This window comes from Urocampus carinirostris, chromosome 6 (assembly GCF_059441175.1).
Source record: "Urocampus carinirostris isolate Australia breed hairy pipefish chromosome 6, RoL_Ucar_1.0, whole genome shotgun sequence".
Classification (NCBI taxonomy): Eukaryota; Metazoa; Chordata; class Actinopteri; order Syngnathiformes; family Syngnathidae; genus Urocampus; species Urocampus carinirostris.
Genome location: NC_142354.1, coordinates 5,960,931 through 5,983,144, shown reverse-complemented (window position 1 = coordinate 5,983,144; position 22,214 = coordinate 5,960,931). Strand labels below are relative to the sequence as shown.

Here is a 22,214-nt window from a genome sequence, read left to right as displayed (position 1 = left end):
TACGTCCAGCGGCCCAAAGGCAGCATGTCATGCTTTTTCATCCGGCCTGCCAAACTTAAATGGTCAAAATATAATAACAATATATATAACAGTAAATAAAGCACTACAAATGCTTTCATTTCAGTGCCAGCTTTGTCCCCATTGCCCCTTTGTGTGTTCACAAAAAAATGCTACAACAGAAATCCTAGAAAACTATACAAAATTAATAAAAAAATTAGTCCTTAAAAACAGGGATCTGATGTTTAATTTGCTTTCATTCTGAAAGGAGAAAAATACTATAGAAATATGACAAAAATACTACTACAGTAATACTAAACAAAAATATTACTAGTCAAGTCATGTTTATTTGTATAGCCCTTAATCCCAAAGAGTCTTAAAGGGCTCCACAGACCACTGATTATTACAAACCACAAGCTATTATTACACCATCCCCTGATCTCAAACCTACATGAGGGCAAGGAAAAACACAAAAACCTCAACAAGAGGAAAATCAAGAAACCTTGACTAGGGACCGCTCAGTAGGTAATCCCCCTTCCACGATGACCAGGCTGTAACAGATGTTGCAATAACAAATAATACACAGCTATTGTCAACATAAAATATATACTACAGAAATATTACAAGAAAAATAGTCCAAAAAACGCTATTATTCAACAAATACAAAATAATACTATGGAAATACTACAAAATATGCCTGCAAAAATACAACAAAATACTATAAAACTAAATATCACATTTAGTCCTTAAAAGATGAGTTCTAAAGTATCAATTTGCTTTAATTCTGAAAAAATACTACAGAAATACTACAAAAATAGAACTACAATAGTAATATTATCAGTATCTGAAAGTTACCGGACACCAGGGCAGACAACTCTGAAGTTGCCTGCCCAGCCATAAAGTGGCCTTTTTCACAATTTGAAACACAATAAGACGACTAATCGCAAATAAACTATTGGTACAAAGTATTAAGGATTGATAAGTAGAATATATAACAGAATAACACTTTAAAATTAAGTTTATTATAACATTCATTGCATGTACTGTATATGACATGGCTGTTTTCCATCTGCCATCAGTATATACCTGTATTTACTCATCTTCATTCATGCAATGTTTGCGTTGCGTTGTCTGCTGCAAGCTACGTGAACTCCCCTTTCCCCGATGCTTTTAATGTACTTTTACTTTTAGTAGCGTCATCAATTTTGTTAAATGGGAGGGCACTGAAGTAAGCCCCGGACCCCATCCCCCCGCCACCCACTCTCCCGGTACAGTTGGTGTAGATGAATTTCCCTTGGGGCACCAAATAAATTGAATTAAGGTCTGCTTATATATTCATAAAGGAAAATATGTGTGATAAATCTAAAGAATCGGCCCGATGGCCACATTTTTTAACCCCTGACTCCAAATAGTTGCCCATCTGTGTTTTAGACATTACCGCCGGGTCGCTGCGATATACCTCGGAGACTAGACATCCACACCAAGTGCACGTCCTGCGCGGCCGTGACCAGCAGCCTTTGCCCACGCAGCTTCACCAACGGCGGGGTCAGCAACTGCACCTACGAGGTCCAGATTGGAGGAAACAAAGTCTCCTTAGATGGATGCCACCGACTTTGCGTCAAAAACTTCATGCTGCCCGTCTGCTGTCCACAACACTGGGGGACACTTTGTCTCCGTGAGTCGCTTGAAATACTCAACGAGTAGTCTTGTATTTTCTTTCTTTTTTTTCCATCAAAAAAAAAAGTAATTGCTTGAAACAGGGTCACCAGCCTTTTTGAAGCTGTGCGCTACTTCTTTGTTACTGATTGGCAGTGTTGGGCACATTACTATAAAAAAGTAATTCGTTTTAGTTACTCACTACTTCTTCCAAAGGAATTACTCGATAGTAAAATTAACTAGTTACTAGGGAAAATAACTATATCTCTTACTTTAAAAAGAAGTTGTATGTCGAATAAGTTAAAATTTTCCGGGCAGTATTTGAGTCATTTAAATAGAGAACAGACAGGTTGATGTGTTACAGAACCTTTTAATATGTATTGCATCTAAGGGGCTGGTCACACAGCAATTTGCGGCTGAATCACGGCCAGAAATTTCTGCCTGTGAGGCGGACGCTATTGGACGCTTTGAGATCGCCATACAGACGAGATACAGCAGTGCTTAACACGCGGTCGGAAATTTGCGCGCGGGTGGCAGCGCGAAAAAGTTTTGAGCTGCTCAAAAGTTTGAGCACGTGTTAAACCGCGTGCCGCACACGTGGTCAACACGAGGTAATGACGCGGAAATGACGCGGAACGACGTGCTTTGGTCGCGGCCAGGGCGTGGTTACACATGGGTAGGACGGGAAATTTCAGCGGGTAATCGTGGGTGGAGCATGGTAATAGCATGTTCTGCGCCTGTATCGCGGTGTTATTACGTGAAATTAGCGTGTTACGCGTGTGACAGTCAAACGCCTTTCTCCGCGTATATAATAATAATAATAATAATAATAATTTCCTTGTATTGTCATTCTGTGTAACAATGTACACAGAACGAAATGTCGATTGCACCTGACCCGTTGTAGCGAGCCGATGCAGCCGCAGCCAACAGAGGGCGCCGCCGACCACTTTTTAAGTCTTAGGAATGACTCGGCCGGGGCGCGAACCACCGACCTCCCAGTCTCAAAGCGGGCGCCTTACCATCTAGGCTACTGAGCTGGTATACAGTGCGATTTGCCGAGCACACGTCAGTCGTGCTCGAGACGTCAAGGGGGTGAACATGGATAACCGTCAGCGTAGTCACCTCGTCTTAATCCATTTTTATTTCTTGACCTTTCATTTCAAGATAATAAAATAAAAATGATGCCATAGCTTGAAATCTTGATCTTCACGGGACTGTGTCTTGAGCGGTTATGATTTCTACAGCCCGGTGTTATCCGAGAAATGCATCCCTGCCGAGATTTGCATCCCCACGTTATTACAACCACTTTTACCTCGTTTTATCTCACTTTTAGGGAATGTAATGGCAAACATATAACCAAAACCACTTTGTCTTGCATTTGTTGGGAATGTAATACAACTTAAACCATTCCGTGTTTGTTTTTGTTGTGAACGTAATTGAACGGTAATGCACACCGTATATAAAATCCTCCCCCCCTCGCGTGAATGCGCATTCTGCTGCGCTTCCAACAAAAGCGATCGTATTCTAAATAAAAACAGTAAAGCGAGCTAATTATAACAATTGGGAGATCCTAGTCTATATAACGCGTTTATTTAGACAATAAAGTGCGATCGTATTCTACAAAATGCGTTTGGTAACGCGGATGAAAAAGTCACCAACGTCAACGCACGCTTCCTACAAAAGCGATCGCAGCAGAATGCGCGTTCACGCGAGGGGGTGGGGGTGTGGGGGTGTTGCGTAGGAGTCGGATTTGGGCACAACACCGGCTCGGGAGCTTTTATACCCGTGGTCCACACGAGAAAATGACGCAGAAATGACGCGATGAGGAAGCGGAACAGTCGCCGGCGTCTGTTTTGTGGGCATACCAACGATGAACAGCGGGTTGGCCAATTTTGCACATTTTCCATCGCGGGCAACCACGGGCAAAAAAAACGCAAAATTTTAGCCGTGATTCAGCCGCAAACGACTGTGTGACCGGCCCCTTACCAGAAACAGATTTATCCTACACGTTAAGTGCAACAAAAAAAAAACATTAAACAAAATAATAAAATAACAACAGTAGAAAATAAAAATTGAGTTTAATAAATTAATTCTAACTGGAATGGTCAATTGATCTATGAAGGAGGAAGAAAAAGCATATCTGTTCAATAACGATGCAAAAAAAGGGTTGCATATGCCCATGATTGTGAAGCACAGCGGACTTCAGTGAAATACACCTGAGTCACTGTTTTGCTATTTTCGAGTGTACCTTGCATTTTTCTTAGAATCATTTTTCATTCTATCCCATTCAATTTAATTCCTCTGGTCATAGTGGATGGCTCTTTATAGATCAAATATGAGACTCATTCATTTTGTTTGACCTAGAACTGCATAACTTTCCCCTTAGCATGTCCAGTAGTTTAATTTTATCTGCAATAGATAGCATCTTCCGCTGATTTTTAATCCCCCCTGCTGGTGCTTTTGTTGGTCCAGAGCGTCTTGCCGGCATTTTAGGGTTTAAAGAAACTCAAAATAGCAAGTGAATATGCAAGTACGTAATGTAAATTTGGTAAGCTTTTTGTATATTGAAATCAGTTACAGAAGAGAAAAAGTAGAGTTGGGAATTCCGTCTCGTTCCGTCCCGCTTTTTTGGCTTGGCTAACTAAAAAACAGGCATCTCTCAGGGCTCCCAACTGGTTCTACAGATTCTTTCAGTTGTTTAATCCATTGAAAATAAAAATAAATTTGTACCTAAACGTTAATACTGATAAACACAGGGAACATAAATTAAGATATTTATAAATCAACAAAGAAAAAGCTAAAATACAAATTAAATACAGTTTTAACCTTCTTTATACACAACGAATTCAACGTCAACCGCAAAGAATGCATGAAAAGCCGTTTCGTTCGCGAATGACAATTTGCCTTTTTGTTTCGCGTATTATTAAATACTATATTCATAATCACTAACTATATACCAGTGGCTGTTTTGAAAGACGTGATATAAACAACTCGGATGAAACGGCTTTAATTCAAAGTAACGCAACTGATAAAACAATCTGTTCCTGGCCTTGTAAAAGCATCCTGGTTAACCCTTAAGGGCAATAAAACACCCTTTTTTTAAATATTAAAAACCCTTTCAAATTGTAATTGAACATAAAAATACAGTAATTAAATGAATAGGATAAAATGAATTGGTAGCACTGGTCGCTGGTGGTACTGTGTGGCAAATCTCGCAACCTGAATTTTCTTTCATATGTCAGGCAACTTTTTTGCTCAAAAGACATCTCGTATCTCACGTTTCTTGTAGCTCAAGTAGCTGGTATGAAGATGTATCACTGTATTTAATTCATAAAATTTTATATGTGTGTAATGACATTTTTAACGCAACTCTAATGTTTGTGACTTGATTAATAATGAATACAGAGTTAATTTACATGAAGCATTACTTACATTTATTTTACATACCGATTACATTTGGTTAGATTTGTAAGTTACATCTGTCCCTTTGAAGGCAGCCATTATGATGATGTGGCCCACAGTGAAAATGAATCTGACACCTCTGGAGTAAAGCATTATTGGCCATTATTGGGAGTGTAAAATGTCTTTTTGCTTGGTAAAATGTTTGGAAGTGATTTGAATGTGCCCCACAGCTTGTCCCAGCTGGTCAGGAAAGACCTGTAACTTCCATGGAACTTGCAAGGATGGAGACCTCGGCAACGGGACCTGCGTCTGTGATGTGAGTACCATTCTCAAACTCCCTTTGTGATGGTTTTTCATGATTCTTCCTGCTGCTTCTACTGGCTGCAATCCTTACCTTTTATTCCTGTACTCTAAAAATAACCTAATTTAGATTAAGACTGGTTCACGGTTCACAGATCCCTTAACCACCTGGGTTGTAGGGACACCACTTCCTGTGGTTTGTCTCAGGGAAGTACAGCCTGACAGCACTTTTCCCTCTCTAGGCCATTTTTCGGGGGGGTGGTTTGTTCCCCTACATGATACTCATGATGCATTAAATACTGTGTTAAGTTTAAAATAAAATAAACACTCAAAATAAGGATACAGAGAACGCTCTCTACTTTGCGGTTTGGTTATCGCTGGTTTACTCATTTGCAGATTTTTTAATAATTTGATTTATATCTCATTGTATCATGCATTGTGTTCTGTGGGGACTCTGTGTTGAGTGGGAGTGACTGCACATATGTGCGGCCATGATGGACTGGTGTCTGGTGTCAGTCAATCAGTAGGCAGGAGCTGCGTCTGGAAACGATGTGGGAAACATAGCAACCACTAGCTTTTAGCAGGTCGGTACAGTGAAAAGAAATTCCTCAATTAAATTGGACTCTAAGGATGGTCAAAAGATTGCAACAAAACGGTGATGACCAGCAAGTGCTGTGTGGACTGTTATCGGGCTCCAAAAGCGACTCGGGTGGTGTCGAGGAGAAACAGGGGCGGTGCTGCTAATCCGACCTACTGCCAACAGCTAGGCGTACTACTCTCCAAAGCCACTGCTGGGGACCCTGTATCTTTCCAGTTCCATTTGCCATTAAATGGATTACTTGAAGCGAAAGTCGTGGGAAACCACTACATTCAGGATGGTTTTATTTTAACCATCGCGCCGATCCATCTCTTTTCGAGGGCACCTGATGCTAGCGCACAGCTAGCCGTCTGCTCTCTAAATTGCTTTCTTACACTAAAAGGAGAAGGCCTGCAATTTCATTTTACTTTAGTAAAATTACATTAAAACCATTCATTCAACTTCTATTAAGTGTTGTGGTCTATTATGTCTTGATCTAAAGTTGTTATTTTGTCACAATTGTATACTCTTGAGTCTGTAATGACGACATCTCGTGGTGAGTTTAACCCTTTTGGGGCTTTTATGGAGGTGCAATGCTACTTCATGGATTTTCACTTTTCGTCCCCATTAATTGTGAAAACCGAGGAATCTCTGTGGATACATTTTCGTACTGAAAAGTGTAAACGAAAAGTACTGCAAAATAGTGAAATGTACTAAAAAGGACTGAAAAGACCGATCTGCAACTTTTTTTTAAATTCGACTCAGTTTCATAAGTTCTTAAAATATCCCACAAAATCAGTTATTTTTAGGGGGTGGTAACAACGCCTTGTACAAATAAAACTGAAAGTTTGAACTTTTTAAGCAAAATGTACCTCTCAAAACATGAGCATTTTTGTTTAAAAAATACATTTTTCAAAGCCACCATAACGGGCTTGAGAGGGATTGGTGCCGGCAGGCTCTACTTGCCCAAGACACACCACAGAATGTGGTGCCCCTATGGCCCGAGGGTTTAAGATATTCGTGAAATGTGAACATGTAATACATATAAACATACATTTTTTAAAACATTCCTTGGTTGAAAAATGTTGCATTTATTTGACATAACAATTCATCTTGCAAAAGCCAACATAGTTTTTGGTCATCTTGCTGCCATGTGTTTGGTTATGGTGAAGTTTGGTCACTTAGAATCTCCATTTTGTGTACTTGTATAGTTTTTAGCACTAGTCAAATATATGCTCAACATGTAAAAAAAATGAACATTTTCTGTGGTGTAAAATGGGGGGTTTCACCTTGAATTTGCAGGGCATCATCACCATCTACATTTCAGGATTCTTATTGACCCTTGTTTTTTTTTTTAATAGCAATATTTCGCTAAAGCCCCTGCGATTGGCTGGCAACCAGTTCAGGGTGTCCCCTGCCCACTGCCCGATGATTGCTGGGATGGGCTCCAGCACCCCCGCGACCCCACTGAGGATAAACAGGGCAGCTAATGAGATGAGATGATTTCGCTAAAGCCAAGGCCTGCGACCCACCAAATATGAGTCCGCCGGCCTCTTTTGGGTCTTGACCCCAGGGCCGTAGCCCCATAACATGCAATGCGTAGGGCATCAAGGGCCCAGGAGGGCACCAAAAGAAATGAGGGTCGTGAAAAAAAGAGTAAAGTGTTAAAAGAGTAAATTATATCTGTAACGGGCAGCACGGCGGCGCAGTGGTTAGCGCATGTGCGGCACAGTTCTGAGGTCGTGGGAACCTCCTGCGTGGGTTCAAATCCAGCTACTGGCCTTACTGTGCGGAGTTTGTATGTTCTCCCCGTGCTTGCGTGGGTTAGCAATGGCCTTATACCAGCCAGTTGAGAAACATTGCTCTAGAGAACCTCATCAGGCTATTTCTTGTGCCTGCCGTTATTTACCACTCGCTCTTGCTGTATTGTTTTGCCAGGAAGGTTTCAGCGGGTTCGCGTGCCAAACATGCAGCAAAGAGAACACTTTCGGGACCAACTGTGACAAAGGTCAGTAACCATGTTGGCTTTGTAAACTCCATTTGTAATAACAGCAAATAACACATTTTTTCACTATGAACTTGACATGAATGTAATGAGGCATTTTTTTTGCCCCAGCTTGTGATTGTGAGCATGGCGTATGCGATCAGGGCCCAGAAGGAAGCGGCCGGTGCTTCTGTCAGCCGCCGTACGCCGGAAAACGCTGCGACCAAGGTGATACGCAACACTCGCGCATTTCCCTAGAATACTGGAGGGGTCAGGTACCTTTTTGAACCAATGAGCCATGATAGCAAAATATTACTATTTTGAATTGGAGAGACAGAGCCATACTATGTATTTTAAGACAAATTACAGCAAAACTGCCAAACCCAGTTTTCAGCGCATTTTATTTCACAGTTTGTCACATTTGACGATTTGACATAATGTATGAAATAAGAATAATGCCAGAGCCTGAGTCGCATATCAACAAATGTCACAAGCCAGAAATGGAGACAGGACCCAAATCGTTCGTTTTTACTCCGTTTTATTGAGAAAGAGAGCAGTGCTTGCTTCCACGATCCGATGATCGTCGGACACGGGTAGCACATGGCAGGAACGCGGAAGTGGCACTTCCGTGTAGAGCAAGCAGAGTCGTAGGCAGCTGGTCGATAGCCAGGACAGGGGAGCAAGGGCGGTAATGAGTCATGAAAAGTGGTCAGCAACAGGTATCAGGCAGGAAACAGGCCATAACAGGGCGGAAACGGGTCCAGAAACAGGTCGGAAACAGGTATCAGGCAGGAGAAAACAGGGCAGGAGAGTGTCGGAAGTAACAAAGCTTGCCTAGCTGAAAGCATAGGTTCGCAGAACAGTCTGACAGCTTCCTCTTGGAAGACGGGGGTTTTAAAAGGGTCATGGAAACAATTAGCGACCAGGTCTGGTAGGCGCCAACGGGGCATTCGCAGGTGCCCCGAATCAGCAATCATGACAAATATACTAATTGAAACTTTTTGAAACTTTTTTCCTTCCCACAAGATTGTTGAGGCTCTTTTTTACCTTCATGTTTTTCATAAATCATGGTTTCAAAACAGGGTGCAAGCACATTTCTTTTGTTAAAATGTAACAAAATACTTCAAAAGAGGAGACTGATGTATTTTGTTAAAATGTAACAAAATACTGCAAAAGAGGAGACTGATGTATTTACTTTCGGTGCAGATGGCGATGGGCGCTGTGTGCATAGCTCCGCCCACCCTTAACACTTTCCTAATCAAATAGCACTGTGTGCTTGGCAGGCATTTTTGCTGTTTAGTTTTTCTGTGGGATTTCACCATAAAGTGTCTCAACAGTGAACCTAAGTTGTTTAATGCGCTTCCATATAAAGGATTTCTTCGCAATGTGCAGCAAAAACAGGGTCTGTTGGTGTGACACCTCGACTGTAAACCTCACCAACGTGGTTCTGAAAATAGCTCACCAGAGCTGGGTCGTTGGGATTTTCTACAAAAATGATTTTTTTTTTGTGGTTGATTGAGTGAATTTAACTCCACTCTCAAGCGCCATCAAAATCAACCCAAGGACCCCCAAAAACTCTCTTTTTCTTTATAAAGGAATGCATAGGCTTAAATATGATGAAAAATGCTAGGTAAAAAATAAAAGGTAAAACAAAACAAAAATGTGAACCAGACAGCATACTCCACTGCCTTGAAATAGTTCAGTCCATTTGATTCCTTGCATTGCTCCCAACCCTCTCCCTGCTGCTCTATCGCTCAGCTAGTGTCACTTAGTAACGGCTGAGTCCGTGGAGGTTCTGGTGTGTTACAGTGAGAGGATGTTATATCACTTTATGTCAGGGGTGTCCAAACTTTTCAGAAATAGGCCCAGATTTGGTAAGCTGAAAATGTGTGAGGGAGGACTATTCAGCCTGGAATTCTTTAAACAGTTCTTAATGAATCCAAAGGTATGCAGTTCTTTGTGATCAGTGTCACAACCTCGTAGCTCGACTTTGTAGCATTTTTATTTGACTTGCAGGTACTCGTGAAAAGGCGCGGTTATGCCGTTGAAACAGCTTCCATTTGCTTTACTTTTCATAATAGAGGAAATAGACATACCTTGTTATTTTTATTGCACCTCACCACTAACAAATTTGTCCTACACCTAGAGTGCAGCAAATATAAACAGTATTCCATTTATTAAAATAACATTCAGAAATAAACAATATAAAGTCAGGTCAATTAATAGATGGAAAAAATGAAAACAAAATGTGCAAGGAAAAAAGTGAGATAAAAGAAAAAAAAATATATAAACTTTACATTTCTATATAAACAAATTACCACTGAAGAACAGAGGAAATTAAACCCAAATATGTATAATTTTACAAAAAAGATCAAATTAAAGAATAATTTTACCCTTTTTACCCTATTTTGAGCTAAAGAAAAAAAAAATCAACGTCAACAACACAGAATCCCAAAAGAATGCATTTTGACCAACCATAAGACAAAAAAAAGCATCTTGAAGGGAACCAGCAGTTGATTGTTGGGGAGCAGGCTCCTTTCGTTCGTTAGACGTTTGTTCGCGAACAGCACGAGTCGGTTGCAACTCAGCCCTCATTTGCCTTTTCTTTTACTATATTTGCAATTGCTATCTAACTATATGGTAGTCATTATTTTGAATGGTCACCTCCTCTGAAAAGACGTGACCTAAACAACTCGAATGAGAGCGGAAAACCACAGCGCTAAAAACGGCGGCGGGTTTTCGGGGGCACGACCATGATTGCGTTCTGGATCCAAAGAAATGCACCTCTTTTGACCGTCAGTAATGATAACGGCGTTGTTTCGCCAAAAAAAATATTCAGATTAATTCTGATAATATTAACGACGTTAAGTAAGACATTACTTATAACGACGTTATTTCCAACACTGTGAATGACAATCAAAAAACATTCTTATCCCAATTCATTTGCCCTGCTTCCAAACCTCACAAATTGTCATCCAGTCTTTTTTGTTGTTTTCTTGCTTTTTGTGTTTTAGTAAACAATCGCTGCAGCGCCTGCGGTGCTTATTCGTACTGTTCAGGAGAAGGAGACGCTGCCACATGCACGTGTTTGCCAGGATACAAGATGTCACCCCAAAACAAATGCTCAAGTAAGTTTCGCCATCAACAATTCACACAAAAGTGCGCAAAATGTGTACAAAACATTTCCGTAACCAAATATCATCAGTAAAGTAAAAAATAAATTTCATACTTATGGACGATTCTTGTCTAAAGCAACAACAGAAAAAGATTAGCAGCGGGCGTCCGAAAGTCAGTGTCTGTGCTGCCATCAAGGTTCCGCGTTTTCCCATTTCTTTTCCTTATAACCACAAACAACATGTTAACCACAAGAGGCCGCTCCAAAAAAGAAAAGAAAAAGCTAGACACAGAGAGAGCAAAAGAGAAGCAAAAATGAGAAAGACATAAAAAATTAAAGAGAGAGAAATGAGAAAGAGAAAGAGAGACAGAAAAGAATAAGAGAAAAAGCATGAAAAAGAGAAAAAATGGAGAGAGAAGGTTAAGAAACAGAACTAGACACAGAAAAAAATTAGAGAAACAGATAGAAAGAAAAGGACAGAAAAAATGAGAAAAGTGGAGAGAGAAAGAGAGCTGTAGAGAGAATGAAGGAGAGTGGGAGAGAGAGAGGAAGAAAGAGAGGAGAAAAGAGAGGGAAGAAAACAACAGAGGGAGAGAGATAGGGGGTGGAGAAAGAGGGAGAGAGAGAGAGAAAGAGAGGGAGACAAAGAAAATAAATAAACACAGCTACAGTTGCTTTGGGATTGGTGCTTTGCTTTGGTGACATCAAGTGGACATATTTAAAATTGCAGCTCTTTTTCTCGTGCTGCTCATATCTTGTCTCTTGGGCCAGATCAAACCCCTTGGTGGACCTGATGCGGGCGGCAGGCTGCATGCTTTCGTTAATTATGAGCAATTTAGAGACTTAACTAAATGAGCAAAGTGCATTAGGAGGGTTCAGTTTAGGTGACAAAACAAGTTAAGCACTTTTGCATTGCAACCGTGACATGCTGTGCTTTCATTGACTTACAGCCGTCTTTTTTTTTTTTTTTTGAGGTGTTTGCGTTTCGAGCAGCTGCGATGTCAACGCTCAATGCTCCTCACAGGGTTCAAAGGTCAGCTGCGCCTGCAAGGAAGGTTATGAGGGCGACGGTTATGTCTGCGTTCCCAAAAACCCCTGCGCCGTCAACAACGGCGGATGCCCGATCAGCACCACAATCTGCGTTTTCAAGGGGCCCAACAAGGTGCTGTGAGAGAATTATTTTATTGTCGGAACCTAGTGCCCGTATTTTCCAGAGTGTTGGTCTCTCCAGAGTATTGATTGATTGATTGTTTGATTTACATTTTTGTTTTTTTCCCACTGGTCATTAACCAAGGGTTACAATAAATTGAAAAACAACAGCTTTAAGAACAACTGACATAGAGGGAACAAAAGGCCAGATGGGAAAAAGCCAAAGCTTGCCTTGGTCCTGTACCATGGACAACCAAAACACTTTTCACATTATTCTTGTCCTGTGATCAAATTTTTAGAACTTAAATTGTTTCTCATCATCACAGAAGAGAATAAAATCTTCTATGTAAAATCTCGATCAGCATAATCATGTTTAGCATAATATGTCAATTTCATGTTCGCCTTGACTATCAACAAGAGGAGAAATCCATAAAATAGTGGAGTAACAGTAACATAACAAATAGTACAGTACATATAGTATAGTACAGTTACTGTCGGCGGGCTGTCGGAACATTGAGGGATTCGAGACATGCTGACCATTTCAAAATGTTCACAAAAAACATCACATTCAGTCTGAAAAAAGTACTCGAAAACTATAAAGCCAATATGACTCACCAAAAAAATTGCCGTAGGATTCCATTCATGAAACGGGTTCCCTGTTGTAATCCATCTGCTTTGACCCATAACTTCCTTTCAAAATTAAAAAAAAACTTGTGATACCTTTTGATTGACACAACTCTTGGCCAATTGCAAGCTGTCAGAACCCAAACAGACGGTGGACCCAGACGCGTAACGTTTTCACACAAGCTTTATTTTACGGGAATGGGGCAGTCATGCGCGTCAACACAAAGGCCAGTGATTCGGCAATCGCTGGGCGTAAGAAGGGAGACAGAGAACTCAGGCGCGGGAAAACAGGAAGCCAGAGGCAGACGAGATCGAAACCGGACCGGACAGACGGGATTGATACAGAAACACGAGCAGATACCGGACAGGATGGAACAGACGGGATCGATACCTGATGCACGAGCAAGATACCGGACAAGACGGAACAGACGGGATTGATACCTGATGCACGAGCAAGATAACGGACAGGATGGAACAGTTGGGATCGATGCCTGATACACGAGCAAGATATCGGACAGGGCAGGACAGATGGAATCGATACCAGATACTGGATACACGAGTAGGATGCGGGACAGGACGGGACAGATGGGATCGATACCGGATACTGGAGCAATATACCGGATAGGGTGAGACAGACGGGATCAATCCCGGATACTGGAGACTGGCGCAAGATACGGGACAGGATGAGACAGGCGGGATCGATACTGGATACACAAGCAGGATACCAAAATACACGTCTTGCAAGTGCAGAGGTTCGTTGACAGACTGACAAGAAGTGAATGCAAGCACTGAGTTTAAATAGGAGGGAAGCCAATCAGGCAACGAGCAGCAGCTTTTATGCAACATTATCACTTGCAGGAAAGACTCAATGTCTAAATGTCTAAAAATTGGCCGACGTAAAATACATTGTTGCAAAGGTTTTGATGTTGTAAACTGGTCATATCCAAGTGGCCATTTTTGGAAACACGTTGACATACCTTTAGAAAAATGTGTAAAATCTTTTTTTTTCAGATTGTGATCAAATTTAACCTGGGACCATGTAATGCTTTGTGCTATTGTCCCAGCTGTTTTCCAGCTGTGATTCCCATGCTACACTCTTTTTTCAGGCATGTGATTGCAGAAATAAAAGAAGGCGAGAACAGAGACCTTACATTTCTGGTTTGCAACTTAGATTACTTAACGTTAGTAGCACTTGGAGTGATGATTTTAGTTTAGGACAAAAGTGTTACCTTCCAAAAGAGACCAAAAACTGTCAATATTCTGGAAACAGTTCAATAACAGCATTCAATTTACTTTGGGTACGTCTTGGATTGGGATTTTAGGCATATTTGACACTACTCTTAAGGGGTTAATAACTCCTTACAGTACTTTTTACTAAGAAAAGCAATTACCTTACAGGAAACTTTGTAACACGTTAGTACCAAACTGATGCCGAGCATCTGATCTTGTTCCGCAGTCGACCTGCGACTGCCTGTTTGGAATGGTTCCCATAAAAGGTGGCGCCGAATCAGGCTGTCGGTTGCTTTCGGCATGCTTGGGGGACGCCTGCCACCCGTCGGCCATCTGTATAACTGGACTGGATGGAAAAGCCAGGTAGGACGCGTTTACATTAAAAATGATCACCTGGACTAGATGCATGCCGTCATTTAGAACAGAGGTCAGGAACCCTTTCGACCCAAAGAGCCACAATAGAAAAAGTCTTTTGATATCTTTTATTCTTTGGAGAGAGTTGCATCATAAATCTTAGAAGAAAATTCAAGAAAAAAAAACCCGCAAAACCCACTCTTTTGACAAAAGCTAATTCTTCAGCACATTTAATTTCACTGTATGATGTTTGATGATTTGATAAAATCATTGAAATAATAATTGTGTCAGAGCCTTTATATGTACAGCCTCTCCCTACTTACAAACAAGATAGGTTCCGGAAGATCGTAAGTTGAATAATTATGTAAGTTTCTTCAGTGCTACATTTTGTATGTTTAAGGTTTATATTGTCACGACCAGAACGGAATCAGGACCCAGATGCGTAACATTAACCACAAGTTTATTGAGCGAAAGACAAAGAGCAGCGCCCCCGATCCGGGGCTCGCTGGACGCAGGAAGCAAGCCGCTCCCTGAACCTGATCGTGTTCCGAATGCGGAAGTGGATCTTCCGGAGCGGGAGATGGTGGTGCCGAAGACGGAAAAAACAGGTCGATAGCCGGGACAGGAGAGCAAAAAAATGGTTGGGATGAAAAACGGGTCGTAGCCGGAGACAAGCGGGGAAATCAGGAACGAACTGGTGGAAAAACGGGTGAAAAAAGCGGGACCGACAGGAGTCAGAGGCAAAGTGCTTGCCTTGTAGAAACAGAGGTTCGCTGACGGACTGACAACAGGCGAGTGAAAGGACTAAGCTTAAAAAGGACGGGCACAGGTGATACTAATCACTCATGACATAAGTATGTTTAAGTCTTAGGTATAAGTAAACTGTCTTGTTTTGTACTAAAAAATAAACATTTCATACAATAACATGCTGAATAAAGCTGAATACAGTGAAGTTTTTTGGAAAGATGTGCTTTAAGAGTTATGCTACTTCCTTCGTGATAGAAAGTGGCGGGAAAAAAAGCGATCCAACCATTTTCTCTACCGCATCAAGCTTTCTTGATCCACTTTCATTTCAAATGAAACGTCTTGCCTCTTCTTTACATTTTACACCAACCATATTGAATGGATCCACGAATTATAAAACAATAAAAATGTCAACGTTTTTAGCGCGCTGGAGATACAGTATAAGCATGTTTACACACAAACTAGGAAGAGGAAGCCAGATTTCTTCTTCTGGGTGGATGCTGGGCGAGCTCTCACAGCGCCCCACTTGTGAACAGGTGCACACAATTAATTACAAAATCTAACTTACAGCAATGTCCGGATATTTTTCGACATCCCGTTTTTCGTCACTCGAAAATAGGGTAGCATCTGTATACTTAAAATTTGTCTCCCTCCTGCAGTTATTTAAGAGTGTTGAGGCTAATTTTTACAATAATTTCTGTCCTAAATAATTGTTTCAAAACAAGGAGCAAACAAAGGTATTTTTTTTTAATGTGAAAGTGTCACAAAATACTGCAAACAAGGATACCAACATATTTTAAACATCAGTGCAAAAGGTGCTGTGTGCATAGCTCTGCCCACCCCACCACGTACCCAATCAAATTGCTCTAGATGCTTTGCTAGAGCTTCTGGGTGTTTGAAATGTGTTATGTGGTTTTTCATCATAAAATGTCTTTACAATAAACTTTTGTTTAATAAGGTTCCAATATAAAAGATTATTGTACAGCCAAAACGGGGTCTTTTGGTGTGACACCTTAACTGTACTGTAGTTAAAATTGAGTCCTATATATACACTGGACCAAACATCCTAGGCAGTTGTTAGAGTCTGGCTTTTTGTGACAACTAAGGGTATTTTTCCGAATAACTTTTGGGTTTCGTTATATATTGCAAAATTTATTCCAAACTGGGTTGAAAATTATTTCAGGACACTTTCCTCTTTTTTACTTCAGATGATATTTTGTCACCATCATTTGGATGTTATTGGAAAACGAAAATGTGGTTTAAAAATGCTTATACCTTCCATCAGCATGTCGACAAGTCCAACTTTGACAGTGACATAAAACATCTTTCTTTGCCCTTTGCTGTTTTTCTCATTCCAGAGAAGATTTATTGACATGATGGCTTGAAGAGAAACTACAAATTGAAAACAATTTGTTTGTACGTAACGTAGGTTCGTCCAGCTGTTTTACAGAAGTGTATAACCCATACCGTACAGGCAGACACAGGCAGAAATGGGGCAGGACGACAGTTTAGCCAATCAGAATGCAGAACACAATGCACGATAAAGAACTGCTAAGTAGTGAAACCACAAATAGTAAACTGCAGTACAGCGAGGGATTACTGCATGTATGTATTAATAAGCTAATGAATAATTTTGAAATGCTCTTTTTTGTTTAATTTATTTTGAATTTGTGGATGATAAATACCTCAAGGGAAATTTATCTCATGTGCAACCCCCTTCTCAAGGTTTCTCTATTTTCCTCATGCTAGTTTATTCCTTGACATCTTGTATGTAGATTTCAGATCAGGGAATGTTGTGTTATGTGCAGCCCTTTGGGACAATTTGTGATTAAAGGCTATACGAACACATTCAATTTGACTTGATGCTAATGACGAGATGAACGTTGTTAAATACTTAATGTTACTAAACTAAAATCTTAAAAAGTATTACAAGGGGTTAACTGAGTTTTTCTATGCTTTTAGGTGTGCGTGCAAGCAGGGCGAGATCGGTGATGGCCGCCGTTGCTATGGAAACATAAATCAGCGTCTGCAGGACCTCAACCGCAACGGACCCCAAAAAGGAAAACTCACGGGAGCAATTGACCTGTTTGGTATCAGCAGTCCTTTATGTGCATTACACACTGTTTTGTACTTTTAACCCTTTTTAAACTAAACATTAAGCATTGATAAGACTACTAAGAGTAGTTTTGACGAATTTCTGATAAATAAAAGTTGTTTTGGCAGAGACAATTCTCACCTGGGATTAAGACTCTCCTAGACAAGGCAACCATTCGTGCTCTGTTTTGGACACTCAGTGCATTCAAAGACTAGACCCTTCGTTGAAATTCTCAAACATTCCAATAATACCTCTGGCGTCTGAATGTCGTTGTTTTTTTCTTTTATATTTTAGAATTTTTAATTGCGATCTAGCCAGCGCCCTCTTCCATCTCATGAAAACAGCTGCAATGATGATGGGCTCCAGCACCCCTGCATTAGTGCTGGGCAATACTTGGAATTTTGGTATCGATACGATACAGGGGGTTTTGATCGATACCGATTCAATACGTTTTGCTTGTTATGATCATAGGAAAATGTCCCTGCCCCCTTGCATTAGTTTATAACTACAATAAACAAAGCACAAGGATTTTAGACACTAAAATGATTTACTATTTCATCAAGTAATTACAATGAAATCCTCAGCGGGACAAATTACTACAAATAAATATTTGTACTACAACGGTTTCCGGACAAAAGCAAAGAGACTCAAACCAGAAAAGTAGCAATGTGACAATAATACAAATAGAATAACGTCAACTGTAATAACTTTCATTGTGTTATTTTGAAAGTGTCAATACTGTAAACAGTACATGTCACAGTTGCCATGGCGCCCAAATAGACCCGACCGTGTGGCGCCAGCTTCTGTCACGGTTGCCATGGCGCCCAATTGGCGCCGCCCGGGGCGCCAGCTGGAGCTTGTTGACAGATTGGCTCCCTGTCAGTATTTGAACTCTGTCCAGTCAGCCCCCTTTGGTTGGTCCGTCTGCGAATCTCCGTTTTTACACGCCAAACCCGTTTTCGCCTGTCCTATGTGTTTGCTCTTGTTTTTCTCCCGCTCTGAACTGTTTGATCTCGACCACGTCTGTTCTCCTGCCCTGAATAACTATCTGTTTGATCTCACCACGCCTACTCTCCTCTCCTGGTTTTCGCCTTTTTTCTGTTCCCGACACCGCCATCGCTATGGATTGGATCGATACTAATGTCTGGGAATAGATACTGTCTACCATTTGAACTAGCAATATAATGTTGTTAGGCTGTTTTTTCTTTTATATTCCAGAATTTTTTATTGCAATCTAGCCAGCGCCCTCTTCCATCTCATGAAAACAGCTGCAATGATGATGGGCTCCAGCACCCCTGCATTAGTACTGGGCAATACTCATTTTATCAGCCACAGAAGTCAAACTTCCGCAGCTGAGCAACCTACTCCCCGTGACCAACGATCTCCGGATCGAGTGTGCGCTCCTTTCCCTTCTCCCCCACTAAAACTGAATATGTTACGCGAGTGGGTTCTGTTTCCTGTTCTGGTCCTGTCAGTACAATGTTAAACATGTTTAACAGTATGGAAAATAAAATACTTCTACTAAAAACCTAATTCAGAACAAACACCAAAAGAGTCAAATAAAAATCAGCAATGCAACAAAAATATAATGGAACAAATGTCAACAAGACAAATGAATGAACTTCAATTGCACATTATTTTGAAAATAAAGTTAGCAGTGCATATAAAATTTAAACACAATTGGATCAAATTAAAAAGCTATAATGTATGTATTAATCTTACAACAACCAAACAACATTATAGTTCTAGTTCAAACGGTAGACAGTATCTATTCCAAGACATTAGTATCGATCCAATCCATTTACTCACTCATTTTTGATAATATCGATCTTTGGATCAATCCGTCCACCCTCAATCCGCATTCCTTGTGAGGGTAAGCATTTGGAAAATGAATGAATTATAAAGAACTGTCTGAATGTCAAAACAAGTGTAAAAAAACTTGCTGCCTCCAGACTTTTTCTTTGAAAATCTGTAAGTTTTGTTGCAAATCTGGTCTTTGAACGCACCGCCAGTTGAACACACATGTCGACTTATGCTCTGCCTGGGATAAGCATAGTTTTGAAATTATCTTGGAAATTTTGACCATAGTTGATTAGTTAAAAAAAGCTCATCTCATTACTGTAATTGTGTTTCTGCTTGTTTTCCAGACAAAGGTTGTTCATCTCTTGTGACCCACAACGGACCGTTCACAGTTTTCGCTCCCATCATCACGCCAGCGGAGATTGTACGAGGATCAACCCCGTTTTTACCACCTCACCCCTCAAACGATTGGACAAATATTAACTGTGACTTTCCTTTGCAGTCGCAGTTTGCGAACGAGGAGAAAATGTGTCGGAACCACCTGATCCTTGGTCAGCACCTCTTGCGGGACATGCCAGATGGCCAAGATTTCGACATGTACGGAGGCGCTAAAATGAGAAGCAAAGACAAAAAGGTGCCATCTTGATTTCTTACAAACTACTATATAGACCCTTACATAGCCTACGTCACACATCACGTCACAGTCGAAGCTGTAGGGCAAAATAATACTCCACGCTGGTCAATATATCGAGGATACCAAGAATCTGAGAAAAAGCGTTAGTGATCGTAAATTTCCAGTGGACACTCTTCATCTAAGAAAAAGAAAAGAGATGCGGTGCATTAAACCAAAAGATTGGACCGGGGCACTCATTAAAAATGCTGGGGTTTGCGGCACACACTTCCTATCAGGTAATAGATATTAAAAATTTATGATTGTTGCTATCGAGTCCATGTAACTTACCATATCTGCAAAGTTTGTTATTTTCCTAGTTTCAGCTAACTGTTGGCGTGTAGCCTAATGTAGAGTTGCTTCTCCTAAATAAAAATGATAAATACATGAATAATTACAGGTATTTGTTCATTTAATTGGATTGGTTGGCAATGCACGCAATGTTTACAAGGCGACCATTGGCGTTTAGGCGTCAGTTAGCTGAGGCTAAGAAAATAACAAGAAATGTGGCTGACATAATACGTAATATGGACTCAATAGTAACAATCATAAACTTTTGATTTATCATAAACTTTTGATTTATATTACCTGATATGGTGCATTTGTGGTGAGTGCCTCAGTCCATTTTTTTCACCTTATTTCACAACACTCTTCTTTTCTTTGATCAGTATTACCCTGTAAAACTTCAATTTTTGATCACTAACGTTTTTTCTCCGAGCCTAGATACTTTTTGGCTAATAAGAATGCAGAACACGTTGCATTATGAAATCTGTGAAGCAGATTGAAGGTGAAACGTGTTATAGCAAGGGATTACTGTTTGTTTTTTTCTTATGTTTTACCAATTAAGGGTTGACATATATTGTTTGTGGAATTGTGTTTTGGCCTTTTAGCGTTTCATCATGCTTCACGATCCAATGCGGACGTACGCCGTGGTCCAGGCCGACCTGCCGGCAGCCAATGGCATCATCCACATCATCGACCGGCCAATCACAGGGGTCGCTGACGTCACGCCCGCTCTTCATCTGGCTGGATTAGTTCGTACAATGTGCAATTATTACAGTTAGGAATAGGGCAGTTGTTTAAGTGTGTTTGAATGTTTATTTTAGGGGAAGATTACGTTTCAAACACTGAACATCGGTGAGGCTGTGAGAAAAGAGCCCGCTTTCAACCGTTTTCTGTCCCTTGTGGATGTGAGTCTGAACCTACATGTGTATTTAACCAAAATATCAACTTTTTGTTTGAAGGTTTGGTGAAGGGTTTTCAGAGATGCTTAAGTGTGGGGAAATCTTAAATGAATTCTCAAATTCTTAAACTTGCAAAATGTGTTTTTTGCATAAAATCTATTAATATTTCATCGGTATATTCCATTTATTTATGGAGATAATGCATTTTGAAGACAGCATATCTTATCTTTGTGAGACCTGGGCTGTGATGTCATCAGAGGAACACCAGCACCTTAGCAAGAAAGTCGCCATATTGTTTTACATGTTAATTAGTCGAAGCAAGGGCAGCACAGCACAATTCTGAGGTCATGAGATTGAACCTTCCTGTGTTTAGTTTGCAAGTTCTCCCCGTGCTTGCGCGGGTTTCCTCCGGGCACTCCGAGTTCCCCCACATTCCAAAAATCATGCATGTCAGGTAAATTGGCTGGTCCAAATTGTCCCTAGGTGTAAATGAGCAAGTGAGTTGTCTGTCTAAGTGTGCCCTGCGACTGGCTGGCAACCGGTTCAGGGTGTCCCCTGCCCACTGCCCGAAGTTGACTGGGATGGCCACCAGCACCCCTGCGACCCTACTGAGGATAAGCGGTACAGATAATGAATGAATGAATGGTCGATGCAAAACATCGTCTACCTCTAAGCAGAAATGAGCAGTATGTAATCCCTGTTCACTACAATCGCTGTCAGTTTCAGAGCTGCCTCTAATGTTGAGTTAATGGGATTTGCTATTTTTAAGGTGTTGTGTTCCTTTAATGGTGTCACAGCTTTACAGGAAACAAGCCAGATCAGTCAACTCTGAGACAAAATTTCTCAAATCCCTTGTGTGTGGAATATTTTGCAAAATCCATCCATCCATCCATTGTCTTCCGCTTATCCGAGGTCGGGTCGCGGGGGCAGCAGCGTTAAAAGGGAAGCCCAGAAGTCCCTATCCCCAGCCACCTCCTCCAGCTCATCCGACCGGACCCCGAGGCGTTCCCAAGCCAGCCGAGAGACATAGTCTCTCCAACATGTCCTGGGCCGCCCCCGTGGCCTCCTGCCGGTGGGACATGCCCGGAACACCTCCCGAGGGAGGCGTCCAGGAGGCATCCTTATTAGATGCCCGAGCCACCTCAACTGGCTACTCTCCACGCGGAGGAGCAGTGGCTCTACACCGAGTCCCTCCCGGATGACTGAGCTTCTCACCTTATCTCTAAGGGAGAACCCAGCCACCCTGCGGAGGTAACTCACTTCGGCCACTTGTATCCAGGATCGAGTTCTTTCAGTCATGACCCAAAGTTCATGACCATAGGTGAGGGTAGGA

At 41.1% G+C, this 22,214-nt stretch overlaps 1 protein-coding gene across 1 annotated transcript in view; it reads left to right on the top strand.

Annotated features, from left to right (window-relative positions):
• stab1 (stabilin 1) overlaps window positions 1-22,214 on the top strand; it is a 126,129-nt gene that overhangs the window by 7,604 nt on the left and 96,311 nt on the right. The window contains exons 2-13 of the mRNA XM_088337594.1: window positions 1,429-1,672; window positions 5,286-5,371; window positions 7,871-7,940; window positions 8,049-8,144; window positions 10,931-11,044; window positions 12,006-12,193; window positions 14,261-14,397; window positions 17,095-17,222; window positions 19,375-19,451; window positions 19,530-19,661; window positions 20,588-20,731; window positions 20,804-20,887. Coding sequence (XP_088193720.1) covers window positions 1,429-1,672; window positions 5,286-5,371; window positions 7,871-7,940; window positions 8,049-8,144; window positions 10,931-11,044; window positions 12,006-12,193; window positions 14,261-14,397; window positions 17,095-17,222; window positions 19,375-19,451; window positions 19,530-19,661; window positions 20,588-20,731; window positions 20,804-20,887 — 1,500 coding nt within the window. The remainder of the gene's footprint in view (window positions 1-1,428; window positions 1,673-5,285; window positions 5,372-7,870; window positions 7,941-8,048; window positions 8,145-10,930; window positions 11,045-12,005; window positions 12,194-14,260; window positions 14,398-17,094; window positions 17,223-19,374; window positions 19,452-19,529; window positions 19,662-20,587; window positions 20,732-20,803; window positions 20,888-22,214) is intronic.